The 15,195-nt window shown below is 32.3% G+C and overlaps 1 protein-coding gene across 1 annotated transcript; it reads right to left on the bottom strand.

Moving 5' to 3' along the window:
- Positions 1–6,120: 6,120 nt before the first annotated feature.
- Positions 6,121–7,824, bottom strand: LOC120185591 (cationic peroxidase 1-like). The gene is made up of 4 exons (XM_039189766.1): positions 7,530–7,824; positions 6,967–7,158; positions 6,698–6,863; positions 6,121–6,599 (listed from the first exon to the last, which is right to left on the bottom strand). Exons 1-4 carry the CDS (start codon positions 7,755–7,757, stop codon positions 6,214–6,216), a joined length of 972 nt encoding a protein of 323 aa, XP_039045697.1. The 5' UTR covers positions 7,758–7,824; the 3' UTR covers positions 6,121–6,213.
- Between the last annotated feature and the right edge of the window lie 7,371 nt (positions 7,825–15,195).

The raw sequence follows: 15,195 nt of genomic DNA, 5'->3' as shown, positions 1-15,195 counted from the left end.
GCTCCCTAGAACACCCATATGCGTGCCATATGACCAACCACCATGTACCTTGCATGTGGTCTCATTTAGGCGCCAAGATAAAGAGCATCTAACCATTCGACCAAGCATCATTCCTCTCCCATTTTACGCCAACTTGAAGGGACACAAGAGCTATTCGGCCAAGGGTTATTACCCTTCATTTAAACCGAACCATCATCTCTTTTTGAAATTAAATTATGACCTTATAGGGGGACACAAGGGCTGGCCGAACCACCATATATATATTTGGTCATGCCTCTCCATTTCTTATAAATAGGCTATCATAATTCATTTGTAATCTGACCTTATTCATTAATTAAAGTGAGATTATTCTCTTTTCTAAAGTCCTGGTGACTTTTATCGACTTATCAAGTATTTTTAATACTTGTGGCGTTAACCCCTTCCCTTGATACTTGTGGTTCCTATCTCCATATAGATAGTGGGTCCAAGTTCTTATTACCACCCCTTAAAGAAGTAATATAAAGTCCGAGTCTTTGCTCTCTACAGCATTGGTTCTTCTTTGAGTCTTCTTTAAGATACTACCTCATAACCATTCCATTATTTCATCAACCTCACCATAGCCATAACATCCTTCCGCTACCATCTCTCATATTATTAAATAGCCTACCATTTCACCTTTACATCTACCACCCAAACCATCTATTTTGAGTCATTCACTTATGCAGGTTGTTTTGCTTCCTTCCTAGATCCACAATCAATCGAGAAGGTAGAATTGCCTTACATCAAGCGGTAATCAGAGCTTTGGTGGAAGAAGAAAACATGCAACAACAACAACAACAAAAATACCAAAAAGAAGTGCAAGTGAAAGAAAATAAAAAATCAGCAAAGAAAAGTCAAGCACTCCAAAAGAAAAAAAGTTAAGCACTCCAAAAGAAGAAAATTTAAGCACTCAAAAAGAAAAAAAAAAGAAAAGGAAAATAAAAGAAAGAAAAGTTGAAGCACTCATCAACAATTCTCATCACCAAGTGACTTTGTGTATGTAACCCCATTTTATTCTCTTCTTTCTATTTCTAAGCCACCCTTTCATTATTTTTTGTTTTCCATTCCTACTAACCCTTTTGGAGCCGATTCCAAACAAGTAAAGTCTACTTGATACGGTTTTGAGTAAAGTCCCCTAGAACTTGAGATAAAGAGAATCAACAGGAAAAAGGCTTGAGCGTGTGTGAGATCAGAAGAGGACAAGAAAAAGCCTTGAAGTCCTAGAGTGCAAACACGAGCGGATTGAGTGACATTTAAGTTTTCTTAGAGTGATTCGTGAGGCTTTATGAGAGCATTATTGGTAAGGTCCTATACACATTTCCTTTTTTCTTATTTGCTAACATGTCTCTTCCATCCAATATATTTGTAGTCAAAAGAACTTTGAACATCCAAAGTCAAGAAGATGAACAAAGAGAGAATATTTTCCATACAAAATGTCACGTGAGAGATAAAGTTTGTGTGGTGATCATTGATGGAGGAAGTTGTACAAATGTAGCAAATACTCACATGGTGGAAAAGTTGGGCCTAAAGACATCTAAACATCCTCATCCCTACAATATTCAGTGGCTCAATGATGTAGGGAAGCCAAGGTAACCAAACAAGTTATTGCCCCTTTCTTAATTGGAAGATACAATGAAGAAGTCCTTGGCATTTTGACAAGAAGGATGCCCATGATGGATTTTCCAACAAGTATTCTTTCCAACATCAAGGAAAGAAAATCATATTACCGCCTATACGTCCAAATCAAGTCCATGAATGCCAGGTTACCCTCAAATCACGTATAGAGAAATGAGAGAAAACTAAAGCTATGAAGAAAGTTGAGAGAGAAGTTTTGAATGAGAAACAAATAAGCTTGGAGAGAGTTGAAAATGAGAAAATTGAAAAGATTGAATATGGGAGCAAAGAGGAAAAGGAAAATGAGGGTGAAGAACATATTTTATCTTATCCTACTCCTATTCTTCTTTTGTTGTGCAGGAAAATCCAATAGATGTGTCACTTCAAGTACAAAATTCAGGAAATATGTCTTTTGAAGAACCAATAGTCATGACCTTTTGTGACCCACAAGACATGTCCTTTGACATTTCAAATGATGTACCTCTTGAAGTTCAAAAGAATGTGTCAATTGAAGATCCAAGAATTGTGAATTTTGACATCCCAAGTGCAATATCAATCTTGAAGAAAATTCAGCAACCAATGGAGAATCTAATCATCAAGCAACAGATGCCCATTAAACATCCACCCTGGTTTGCTATTTCCATTCATCTTGTTAATAGTTTTTTATTTACTAACTTTGATGTATTTTGCAGCAACTTGTTTCATCCTTATTGTGAAGAAATCATATCAACCTTCAAGGTAATCATTTGAAGTGGCACAATGGTGAAAGGACATGATGATTTCAATCATCCCCAAGGTGTCATTCAAAGATTACTTACCTTTACCAAGCGACGTGATGACTCTAACCGAGAGACAAACCTTTTCACCAACAAGCATGGTGAATTAATAGGAGGAAATAAAGATATAAAGATCCTTTCCAACCATTATGATAATTCAAAAGACAAAGGGTCAAGTTGGTTCGTGAAGGGATATGTCTCTCTCGTTCAAAAGACATGTGATAGTTCCTAAACATTGTGTCCTCCCATCAAAAGATGTAAAGTTACCATATTTGAAGCCAAGAGGTTGAACATTTCGTGTGAATCATCTATTGGAGGAAAACATAAGGATTCAATCCTTCCTACATTAATAAGGTCTTCAATGAGAAACTATTTCGATTTGAGGACAAATTGCCTAAAAGAAGGGGATGATGATACGATCCAAACTAGCTCCAACTTTCTCCATAACTTGAACACACCATGGATATTATTCAAAGTTGTTTCTAAGGGAGTTCTTCATAACCCTATCTTATATTATATCATTTATACATTTTATTCTATAATAAGCATACGTTCACATGCTAGTATAAATTATCATATTATTATTTCCATCCTATGCTTAGTTGATCATGTCTTTCCTATCATTCAAATATATGCTATGATTACATATAATTTCTTAGGATATTATTATTACATGTTTCCATTTATCATTTATTATGAATACATGTTATATGATATTCATGCATACAACATATACCCACATCTTTTGATACACAATGTTATAAGTATGTTAGATTAATTTTGCATCCATTTAAGCATGATTCATTACATTAATGAAATGACAACATGCTTAATCATTCATTTGTTAGCTTATATGCATTCATTTAGCTGTTAGGCTTTAAACATTAGCTCACACATATTATATGATGATATATTTAGCTCTTGACATGCAATCATAGCTCACAACACCATAACCATGCATGACAACAAGGTATTTAGCTCATATCAGCTCAATGCCATAGAATTACCTTGTTTCCTTGCACATGTAGGTAAATTGGAGCATGACACGCTTTGGGGTAGCTTGGTGGATTATTTGAACATCATATGCAGCTCACAAACAGCTCACAAAGTACATGGTAGCTCGTGGAACACTAAGGAAAGCCCAACTCAGCTAGAGGAGGTCAAGGCTAGCTAATATCAGCTAGTTGGACTAATTGAAGCAAAGTTGCTAAAAGTGATATCAGTAATAGTTGAATGTAGCTGAATATGTTGTTAGGAAGCTTACAAGGTCTCGGCTAGGAAGCTCATTCACAACCAGCCTCTTGCTTACTAGCTAGCTACACACTCAAGCAAGCTTGGAGGAAGACACATGCACGCCCAAGATGATGCACATGACCAGCCTTCATCATATGCACAAGGCTACACCACAAGGCTCCCTAGAACACCCATATGCGTGCCATATGACTAGCCACCATGTGCCTTGCATGTGGTCTCATTTAGGCGTCAAGATGAAGAGCTATCTAACCATTCGACCAAGTATCATTTCCTCTCCCATTTGGCACCAACTTGATGGGATACAAGAGCTATTTGGCCAAGGGTTATTACCCTTCATTTAAACTGACCCGTCATCTCTTTTTGTAATTAAATTATGACCTTATAGGGAGACACAAGGGCTGACCGAACCACCATGTATCTATTCGGCCATGCCTCTCCATTTCCTATAAATAGGCTATCATAATTCATTTGTAATCAGACTTTATTCATTAATTAAAGTGAGATTATTCTCTTTTCTAAAGTCTTGGTGACTTTTATCGACTTATCAAGTATTTTTAATACTTGTGGCGTCAACCCCTTCCCTTGATACTTGTGGTTTTTATCTCCATATAGATAGTGGGTCCAAGTCCTTATTATTACCCCTTAAAGAAGCAATATAAAGTATGGGTCTTTGCTCTCTATAGCATTGGTTCTTCTTTGAGTATTCTTTAAGATACTACATCACAACCATTCCATTGTTTCATCAACCTCACCATATCCATAAAATCCTTCCGCTACCATATCTCATATTATTAAATAGCCTACACTTTCACCTTTACATCTACCACCCAAACCATCTATTTTGAGCCATTCACTTATGCAGGTTATTTTGATTCCTTCCTAGATCCACAATCAATCGAGAAGGTAGAATTGCCTTACATCACTTATGTAAGAGTGGTATGGTTATTAGATCATTACCACCTCAAGATACACTATTTTTCCTCCATTTAGGACTAGGGAGGTTTTTTAATGAGGTCCTTGAGGTGGTGTACTTTGTAATTCATTATAATACAAAGTACCCTCTTTAAAAAAACATGTTTAACACTCAAAACACTCTATATGCATTATGCCAACAAGTAAGACATCACATTTATAAAATTTAACAAGTACTTTAGGGTTCGATGCGTGCTACCTTGGGTTAAAAGATAACAATAAATCTCTTGCTTATTCTTTGCCTATCGAAATCAATCATACTCTCAATTTGATCCAAATTCTTTATCATCACAATTTTGTTTGAATTCAGATTGACTGGGAGAGGAATTTAGGGTTGTGACTGGTAAATGAAGGATAATAAGTGAGGTTAGATTTGAGTTTGGGCTCGAGTTTGAAAATGATGAATTTGAATTTAGATCCATGTTTGAAGAATTGTGAATTTGGGATTGGATTTGTATGGATCCCGATGCAATTTGATGCCAACAATTAATTTGATTGATTTTTTATGTTTTAAGAAAGGACTTTTTCGGCCATTATACCGACGTTTTTTAACGAGTAATCTTGTTTTATGATTTCATTAAGAATAATGGGAAGGAATTATTCATATTTAAATTTGAGATTTGTGTTAAGCAATACATGGGGGCTAATCTAATAGAGTTTTTAAGTTTTCGTGTCAAATATTAAAAAGAATTTATTATTGTTTAATAAGAAATATTCTATATAAATGGCGGCAGGATCAGATATGAAATTGTAGTTTAAAACATATTTTAACACCACTTACATAAAATGTGTACTCTTATCTGATGACAAATATACAAAAGTTGCCTAATAAAAACAAAATAAATAAATAAAATAAAACATGGGGAATTTATTTATTGATAATGGACAGCGCCAATGAGACTGGTTCGGGTTAGTATACAATGGAAAATTTGGTACTATTTTGCCATCGAGAAAAACCGGTGGTGGCTGCGCCATGTACTCTGGCATGACCTAATTACTCTAGTGTTGTATTGGTTGAATTTGTAGTTTATTCCTTGTAATGGTAGAAATAAGATTGTGGATCGCCTTATTCCGTTTCATAAATGTTTGTTTAAAAGAAAACGAACGAGTTAGAGAAAGATTATACATATTCGAGAATGTATTTTCTTTCATTTTCGGTCATGTATAGTGATTTATATACAGATTTTTAATGTTAGCGTTAGATTTAGAATAACAATAGTTATTTATATATTATTAGGGTAAATAGATCTGACTATTTATTTGTCAATTTAGTCGGTATATCACGTGGGTAAGCTAATTGTTATGAGAATAGATTGTTAGCTTAACGTAGAATATAGAATTCTAAAAAGTTAAGAGGAACTTAAAATTTTTGAGGTATGAGAGATGAAGATTGATAATGAAAATGTTGAAGATACGAAGGAGATACAGCATACATTAATCTGCAAATTGACAAGTAAAAACAGACATTGATTTGCAATAAAATTGGCACCAGAAATCACAAAAACAACAACCTTTTGCACTTATTCCATTTAGTACAGTTTTTCGAAAACCAGAAAAAGGGAAAAGAGATGAAAAGCCGTTAATTTGTTTTCCTGCAATTATTCCTGATTTGGCCGCTTGTTCCAGTGAGTGGGCTAAGGTTTCCCATCTTCACCATGGCATTAGCAAAATCGGTCGCAAAAGATCCCGAATTGGAACTATAAGAATTAACATCAGCATCCGTGGAACCCCCACTAAACAGCTGCTGATCAGAGTGTAACAGCCCTTTCTGGCTCTGCAAATTATTGAAATACGCATTGTCAAACGATGTCGGGCTTGTTGTATCCAAAGGGGAAAGATTGTTGTCCCCGCCGGTGCTCGGACAGTTCCCTCTTAAAGAAGATGCAAAGGAGGAGTCGATGTTGGTTTCATTGTAGATTCTTGTCCGGAAAGAGGTGCACCTGGCTTGCCCGATGGTGTGAGATCCTGAACAAATTAATCCGCCAAAAAACATCATTAATTTCCTCGAACGCCGACCTGTATGAATTCGGTAAGAATGTGGCTAATCGGTTCGATTGTTATACCTGAGAGGGCCACCATTTCTTTAGCCGTGAAACCTTTGTTTGAAAAAGCAGAGATGAGGCCACTAAGATTCAAAGTTGGCGCAGGGATGTTGGAATTTGCGGCACTCAAGCTTGCACTTGTTGAATCTCTTCTACCCAAAAGAACTGTCCAACTAGGCCCTCCCAGCTGCAAAAAGAAGAATCGGGTTTTTTTTATTAGTCTGCAGCGAGTATAAGGTAATATCTTATAAGAATCCAAATCAAGTTCAACAGAAACTCATTTGACTTACAGCAACTACAGAATCGCGAGCAGCAACAGCAACAATATCAGCACAAGAAACAACACCAGGGCACAAGCTCTCCATTTGAGATTTGATGGTATCAATCACTTCAAATCCCCTCACAGAGTTGTTGTTCGGACCAGCTGTTTTTTCTCCTGTCGTATTTGCAGTGTCGTCCAGCAATATGGATCCATCACAACCCTGCAATTCATTACAAAACAAGTTTTTTTTTCCTCATTAAATGTTATAAACTTTTCGGGTTATCTCCCACAATACAATTATTTCATACATGACCATGTTGGACTAGATTCTTTAAAACCATTTACCATATACCCAAGAAATGCTTTTGTTTTACTCAAAATCAATCCTTGTTACAAATGATGCCCGCATGCAAAATTACAAATGAATAAAACAAGCTTCTTTCTCAATATACCATATATTAATGAAACAGATTATTAACAAATCAATCGACCAGCATGAATGTATTTTTTCTAATGTCTCCGACAAAGTCAAATGTTGGCTTGTTAATTAACAAGAATGTTTTGCATGGAAAGAAAATAGAAAAGACTTGCATTGACAAAGCAATCGTGGAAATGAAGACGAAGCAAAGAAGCCCCCATGCGAGCTTCATTGGACACAGCAGAGTTCACTGCTGATTTAATGGTGGAAAGTGCTTGTGGGCAGCTTGTTGCATAGAAGGTAGAGGATAATTGGGCAGAGGCCAGATTTATCACATGTAATAAAAACAATCCTAATGGGAACTTGAACCTTTTAAAAGGTGGACAGCCTTTTGACGCCATGGATAAATCAAAGAGGAAAATGAGAAGGGGGAAAAAGGTATAGCAAAGCAAGACTTTAAATGTGGAGCTGGTTAGTGGGTGATTTGTGAAGTTTAGGGATTCCTGTATTTATATATTAGCTCTGCCTTGGAGATGAGAGATTAATTTTTTTCAAGTAAAGAATGGTTAATTTGGAATACAGCTGCAGTCACTAAATTGAGGCTTATATCAAGATAAATATTTAAAGTATATTTTCCTTTTTATTTAAGTACCTAAGGCTTATATCACAAATAAATATTTAAAGTTTATTTTCTTTTTTATTTTAATAACAAAAGTATTTTTTGATCAAAATAAGTCTCTAAAGTATTTTATATCAAAATAGGTACCTAAACTATTCAAACTTTTTAATCTAAGTTCTAAAAAAACTGACATGTGATATTAATTAAAGAATATGTACTTAGATGAAAAAACTAAATACTTTATGTACCTATTTTGACTAAAAATACTTTTATGTACCTATTTTGACAAAAAATAATAATTTTAGATACTTATTTAGATAAAACAAATTTTAGGTACTTAAGAAAAAAGAGAATATATTTTAGGTACATATTTATTATATAAGCCTTAAATTGAATATTCGAACAATATGAAAGAATCAAATAATATTGAAAGCAATTATATATATATAATTAATTAAAGAATATATTTATATATATTGTTAAGGTTTATATAATAAATAAGTACCTAAAGTTATCTTTTTTGTCAAAATAGATATTGAAAGTATTTTTTTTATCAAAATAGGTACATGAAGTATTCAATTTTTCATCTAAATACCTAAAATATTCTTTAATTAATATCACATGTCAATTTCTTTGAGAACTTAGATGAAAAAGTTTGAATAGTTTAGGTACCTATTTTGATATAAAATACTTTAGGTACTTATTTTGACAAAAAAAGAAGAAGAAGATAACTTTAGATACTTATTTTGACCAAAAAATACTTTAGGTACTTAAATAAAAAATGAGGTATAATTTATTTACTTATTTGTGATATAAACCTTTCTTTAAAAATAAACATGTTACACATTCGAAGATTTTTTAAAAAATTACCAGACTTTCATAAATAGAGATCTTCATAAGATTTTGTCTTTTGAACAAAGTCTCTAATTTTTTTTCGAAGACACAACACTATTACTTTCATAACAGTGTCAAATCTCATATTTGTTCAATCTGTCAACCTACTAACAGATACGATAATCTTAGGCCGGACACCAACTTTCAAAGATCTAATATAAAAACTCATTAAATCAACATGATAGAGGATTCTCTCCCTCGAAAACTCTCATCTACATTGTCCATCATTTATTCTATGATATATCTTTTCTTTCTCTCTTTCACATAGAATCATCAACTAACGGTTATTTTTGTATTAATTACGCCTTTATGCCTAAATGAGAAAAGATCGACAATCGACACAATCAATCTTATTCCCATCAACACGGCTATATCAAAGGAAATACCATCAAACGAGTTCATTTGCTAAAATAAAAAAAAAAAGGATGATCTAACAAATTCATCCTCAAATACTATATTTAATATTGGTTGTATCTCTTATTAAAAGGGAACATTTAATTGGTGCTAGTCACCGTGAGCGTTAAAAGAAATCGTTGAAAACAAGAAATAAAAAGTTTTGTCGCTAATTATTACACACTTTTATACACTTAATTTATATCTATTGGGCTTTCTAGATCTTATTTGTTTACTAATTTTGATGAATTTTGTATTTTATACATGAACTTCGTCTCGAGTTGACTCTGGTGGTGTGAACTACTGGTAGTGGAGAATCTTGTTTGGTCAATATCGGAAAACGATTGCCAATAATTAGTTCTTGCGTGCATTTTCGGTTTCTATCTCACCAAATTTAACAACACTACTCTTTCATTTTTCTCATAATTTCAAGCAATTAAAAAATAATATTTGTTAAAAAAATTATTATTCATCGATGAGATATTAACTCTACAAACACAATTATTCTAATTCGAGTACTCTAAAGAAATTTATGTTTACTACTAAATCACTTAATAGGTTCAATTCAAACTTATTGTTTTGTTTCCGTTGGAATTTAATTTGTTATTGGGATGAAATTTATATCTTTTATGTATTCATTTAACATTAAGTTATGTAGTGACACTCTTTATTAGGTAAATGAATTGTTATAAAATACTTATATTTTTGTCAACTCAAAATCCTTTATGGCTCACTAATCAAATCTACTCTCCTAAACCAAACAACTCCATCTTCTAATTGAATTATACATAAAATCTTTTTAACGAACTTATATTCTTAAAAGTTTTTTTTTAATGTTTAAAATTGAAATATTAAGTGAAAATATCGGTTTTATGTGATTTTTTGCGTTTGTTTACGTAACCTTTTTCATGGAATGATGTTGATTCTTTAAAAGGAAAATGATTTTATAGTAGAATTTTAAATTTTAACATAAAAGTTGAATGGATGACACGTAAAGTATAATGTATAGCAGATAAAAGAAACATAAAATATCCCAGCAGTCCCTAAACTATGAGTGTTTTTTTTCTTGTTTTGATAAGTGAACTTTTGAAAATCATAAAATGGTCATTAAAATTGTCAAAAATTAGATTTTAGTAACTATATTGTTATACGTCATTTAGAGGTAATGTGACATGTTAATTCAATGGCTAGTACAGTGGCGGAACTTGGTGATAAAGTTTGAGGGGATCAACTTAAAATTTTAAAAAATTTAGAAGTTTAAATTAATATTTTTAAAAAATTGGAAGGGCTTAGTTTACAATTTTTCCAAAAATATTAGGGTCTAACTAAATTTTTTAAAAATTTGAAAAGCTTAGTAATAATTTTTTTTATAATGAGAGGGAGTTTAATTAAGAACATTAAAAAATTTAAAAGTTTAATATGAATTTTTAAAAATTTTGAAGGGACCAAATTAATATTTTTGAAAATTTAAAGGATCTATAAACTATAATTTTTTAAATTTTGGGGGCTAAGGCCTTCACTAACCCTCTTTATGTTCCGCCACTGGGTTAGTATCTTATTTAATCTTTCAATTATAACTAAAATTATGTTTTAATATATAATTTCAAGAAAACAATATCTAAAATTTAAAGGGGAAAAAGCAAAAATAGATGAAAATATCTCAAATTCTTATGAAAAAAATCATGTAACAAATGAAATATAAACCATTGATTTAATATCGCAATATCCCGTTAATAACATATAATTGATAAAAAAAACGATAAAGTTCACAGCGTTTACCAAAATGAAGAAGGTGACAAAAGTCAAACCTCAAGATGAATTAAATTAAGCTCGAAATTAAAATTAATTATTGTTTTGTTTGAGCGATGGATAATTGGCTTCACGTACCAAATACTTTAACTTTAAACACATCGAAGTTTTGGTCCGTTTTAATTTACTAATAAAGCTTTGTGGATGTAACATTTTGTACTCTTTGAAAACTCAGTGTATAATTTTTTCTATGATTATTAAACACATTACGTTACATCATACAATAAATTATCAAAATGCGAAAAGTAACAGCTAAGCATGGATGTTGAAAAATGAAAAGTAGTAATCATAATATAGAATTAATATAATATTAATAATAAAAAATTGAGGATAAGGTGAGTACTAATAATGTAATTAATCTAAGAAATCATGCCGACAATCTATTCACGAGGGGCTCCGACTAATTTTAATTAATTATAATAATCAAATATTTTATGACAAAAGATAGTATGATAATCTTAATAATCGTATTATTATATAATACAAATCAATATTTATGTGAAAGATATCAAATTTTAACAATTTTATTAATATATGATTTGATTAGCAGCATGAACCAAGCGACCTTGGTGGTAAAAAAAATTGTTATTATTTTTTAAGACTCGGGTTTGACCACCATAAATGATACGAGTTTGAGCGTTCAATGTCAAATAGTTACGAATTATCTTTGAACAAGTACTACCTTATACTTACCCTATATTAATAAAAAAAAAGTTGTGATTAGTATTTATTGTTTGCTTGGAAATGAAATTGAAATGTATAAAACATTGAATACTTAGGCCATGGGGCCATGTATGCCCAAAAAGGGTAAATTACTTATTAAGTCACATTTATTATTAATTTTTTATTTTGGTCATTCAACTATTATTTATTTTAAATCGCATTTAATGCTATATTTTCATTATGTTTTGGTCTCTCATCTTTAAAAAAATTAGTGGTAATGTTAATGTATCATCATAAGATAATGTCATGTCATAATTGAAAAATAATTAAAAAAAATGTCATGTTAACATCTTTGTTATTTTTTTAACGGTAGGTAATCAATATATATATATATATATATATATATATATATATATATATATATATATATATGATTTTTTTAGATAAATTTTTTATTATGTTTATATTGGCCTAGCCTGTAAAATTTTTCTGAATTCGCCACTAGTTTGAGGACTAATTTAGAATGAGAGTCATAGCTTGATGATGAAATTAAAATGTTAAAAAATTTAGAGACTAGTTATAATGAGAGTCATAAATTGAGAATGCATGATGTAACGCCCCAAATCCTGGGTTAGTATGTTCGTGCAAAACCAAGAGTGTTTTGGTTAACCCATTAGCCTTGTAAGAAAGCGTAGTCCAAATGGGATTAGGACTGGGCTTGGATTCAGCCCAATTAGAGTTAAAAAGGGCTTTTTTGATTGATGAACAAAGCTTGAGGTGCCAAGGAAGTAAATTATCCATTTTTATTTTGAAAGGCTGAAACTCTTTAATTGTAATGAGATCACATGGAATACCTTTTTTTCCATAAACTTTTTCATTTTCATTTTCTTTCAATTTCATCTCTTATCCCAAATAATTTGAGCTAAGGTGGTAACTTTGTGGCCTTGTAAGCTTAGCCCGAAATCCTCAAGGTAAGAGTTGTAATCTATATCTGGAGAGCTTAATTTTGAACCCATAAAATCAAGTTTTGACCTTGATGGCTATAAGTGGAGGCTTTAGTGGGGGTTTAGAAACCCATGGTTATTCATCTCGTTTTTAGGTGATTTAAACCTTAGTAAACTGTCTTAACATCTTCTAAGCTATCAAAAAAAGTTAGTAATTCATGCTTTTGATCTTTGTCTAGTGAGAGAAGTTGGAGAAAGCTCTAAAAGCAAGGAAAATGAGAAAATAGCACTTGGTTGAGCCTTGAGTATTTCCCAGGAGCTTAGGTTTCAAGGTAACACATATATAACTCATCTCTATCACATGTAGATAACTAGACGTGTTTGGTTAGTTTGTATGAGTTCATGAAACATGTAAGTGCATCTATGGTAAATTTCAGTTTATGATGTTTTTAGCATGTAAATTGGCCTATAACGACCATTCTTAACATATATAAGACTTAAATACCAGTTGAGTTCCTTAGTAAGGCTTTTTGGAGAAAGATAAGTAGCATTTTCATGCTCGAAACATAGCATTTTTTGGCTTGGGTATCGGTATTGGATGAACAATACCGATATTGTTCTTTAGATAACCTAAAACAAGGGTTTTTTGCTAGGGGTATCGATCTTGTTTATTTGGTGTTGATATCATTCCTTGGGTATCGATACTCAAGGGTAGGGTATCAGTACCATTTTCAGATTTTAAATTCCAATAGTCTATTTTGGTATCAATACTCAATGGAGTATCGATATTGTGTGAAGGGTATTAATACCCTAAGTAAGAGTATCGATACTATGTTAATTTTAAAAATTTTGAATTATATTTTGGTATTGATACTTAGGGTGGTATCGAAACCCCATGTAACTCCCTGAATTTCAGGTTAGGAGTTTTGGGCTAAACAAAGTTGTACATTGATTTAATTTACTAGTTCATAGGAGGCTTTGACTCAAGTTGGTGTGGTTTTGGGCTTGGTTTAGGCCTAATAGAGAGTAAATAGGGGCAATTTCAGTTTGTAAAAAAAATACTAAGGAAACAATTATCACCTAGTTCAAAAATAAAGTTGAAAATCAATAAAAGAATGTGATATCACATCCGAAACCCACATCCTCAATTGCTTACCACTCTTGTCTTCTTCTCTTCTCTCTTATTCATCTTCTTCTTCACATCAATCCCAAAAGATTGAAACTTTATAGATTTCTAAGTGTTTCAATATCAAGATAAGGTAGGAATCAACATCTCCACATTCCTAGCTTCATTTCAAGCTCCCATGTACAAGGTTTGGGCATGGTTTTGGAAATGGGTTTTAGGAGGGTTTAGAGAACCATTGAGTTCCAATTTGTTTTTCAAGAAGCTTAGACCTTTAAAAGTATTTTAAAATCTTTTTAAACCCCTAGAATTAGATGGTAACCCAAGCATTTGTTTTTTCTTAGAGAAAGAGGTTGGAGAAAGCTCAAAATCTAGGGGAATGAAAAGCTTACCTTGGGTTAAGCCATTGTCCTTTTCAGTAGATTAGACACTCATGTAACTCACTTTTAACTCAACTTTACCATGTGCAATTCATTTAGATGAAATGTGGTAGGTTGCATAAGCATTAAAGCATTTCCATGGTAGATGCATGAATTGGGTGTTTGAACATGTTTTTACACCTATTTATGACCCCTAATATCAAATAAAATATTTAAACATCAGTTGGGGACCTCACTAGGGGTTTTAAGGTAGAAAGATGGGATCTTTCAAGCCAAAACAGAACCTTTCATAGTAGGGGTATTGATATTGTTCATACAGTATCGATATAGTTCTTCAGTCAAGCTTAAAATTAGACATTTTAAAAGGGAGTATTGATACTCATACATAGAGTATCGATACTGGGGTCCTGGTTTCAACATCGATCATGATAATATTGAGACTAATATTCCATAACACAATTTTGGTATTGATACTCATATAGAGTATCGATACCAGAGCAAGGGTATCGATACCCTAAGGGGAATATCGATACTGGGGTAATTTTTAGAACATCAAACCTAAAATTGGTATCGATACTCATGTTAGTATTGATACCCCAGAGCTAGAGTATCAATACTCACTCATGGGTATCAATACTACCTTACACTAATAGCCTACGTTAGTAAGTGGGTATCAATACCAAAATGTGGGTATCAATACCAAAATGTGGGTATCAATACCAAGTGGATCTGTAACACCCCCAACCCGTACCCAATCCGAATACGAGTCTGAGATGTCACATCAACTTTTCAAAACATTTACTTGTACAAAATAATGAATAATTTTAAATTTTTACTAAATATAATTGAATAATTTACATAAAATATAAGGGTAATCTATGTTAAATAACGCTAATCTTTATGCTCGGGATCGAAAATGTCACTGACGTTTCAATTTTGCTAATTTTAGCATGGACGTTTATGTTTCACTGTAATTTTTCCACTCCGTTGTTAATCCGTTAATGGGACGATGAC

The sequence above is a fragment of the Hibiscus syriacus genome, unplaced genomic scaffold (genome assembly GCF_006381635.1).
Source record: "Hibiscus syriacus cultivar Baekdansim isolate YM2019G1 unplaced genomic scaffold, ASM638163v2 tig00113124_pilon, whole genome shotgun sequence".
Lineage (NCBI taxonomy): Eukaryota > Viridiplantae > Streptophyta > Magnoliopsida > Malvales > Malvaceae > Hibiscus > Hibiscus syriacus.
This window is presented reverse-complemented; position numbering and strand designations above follow the sequence as displayed.

Coding starts and splice junctions, on each gene's coding strand:
- LOC120185591 (XM_039189766.1), bottom strand. CDS start 7,757: ATGGCGTCAAAAGGCTGTCCACCTTTTAAAAGGTTCAAGTTCCCATTA. Junction 7,159..7,529: donor TCCACGATTGCTTTGTCAAT/GCAAGTCTTTTC, acceptor AATGAATTGCAG/GGTTGTGATGGATCCATATT. Junction 6,600..6,697: donor AGAAATGGTGGCCCTCTCAG/GTATAACAATCG, acceptor TAATTTGTTCAG/GATCTCACACCATCGGGCAA.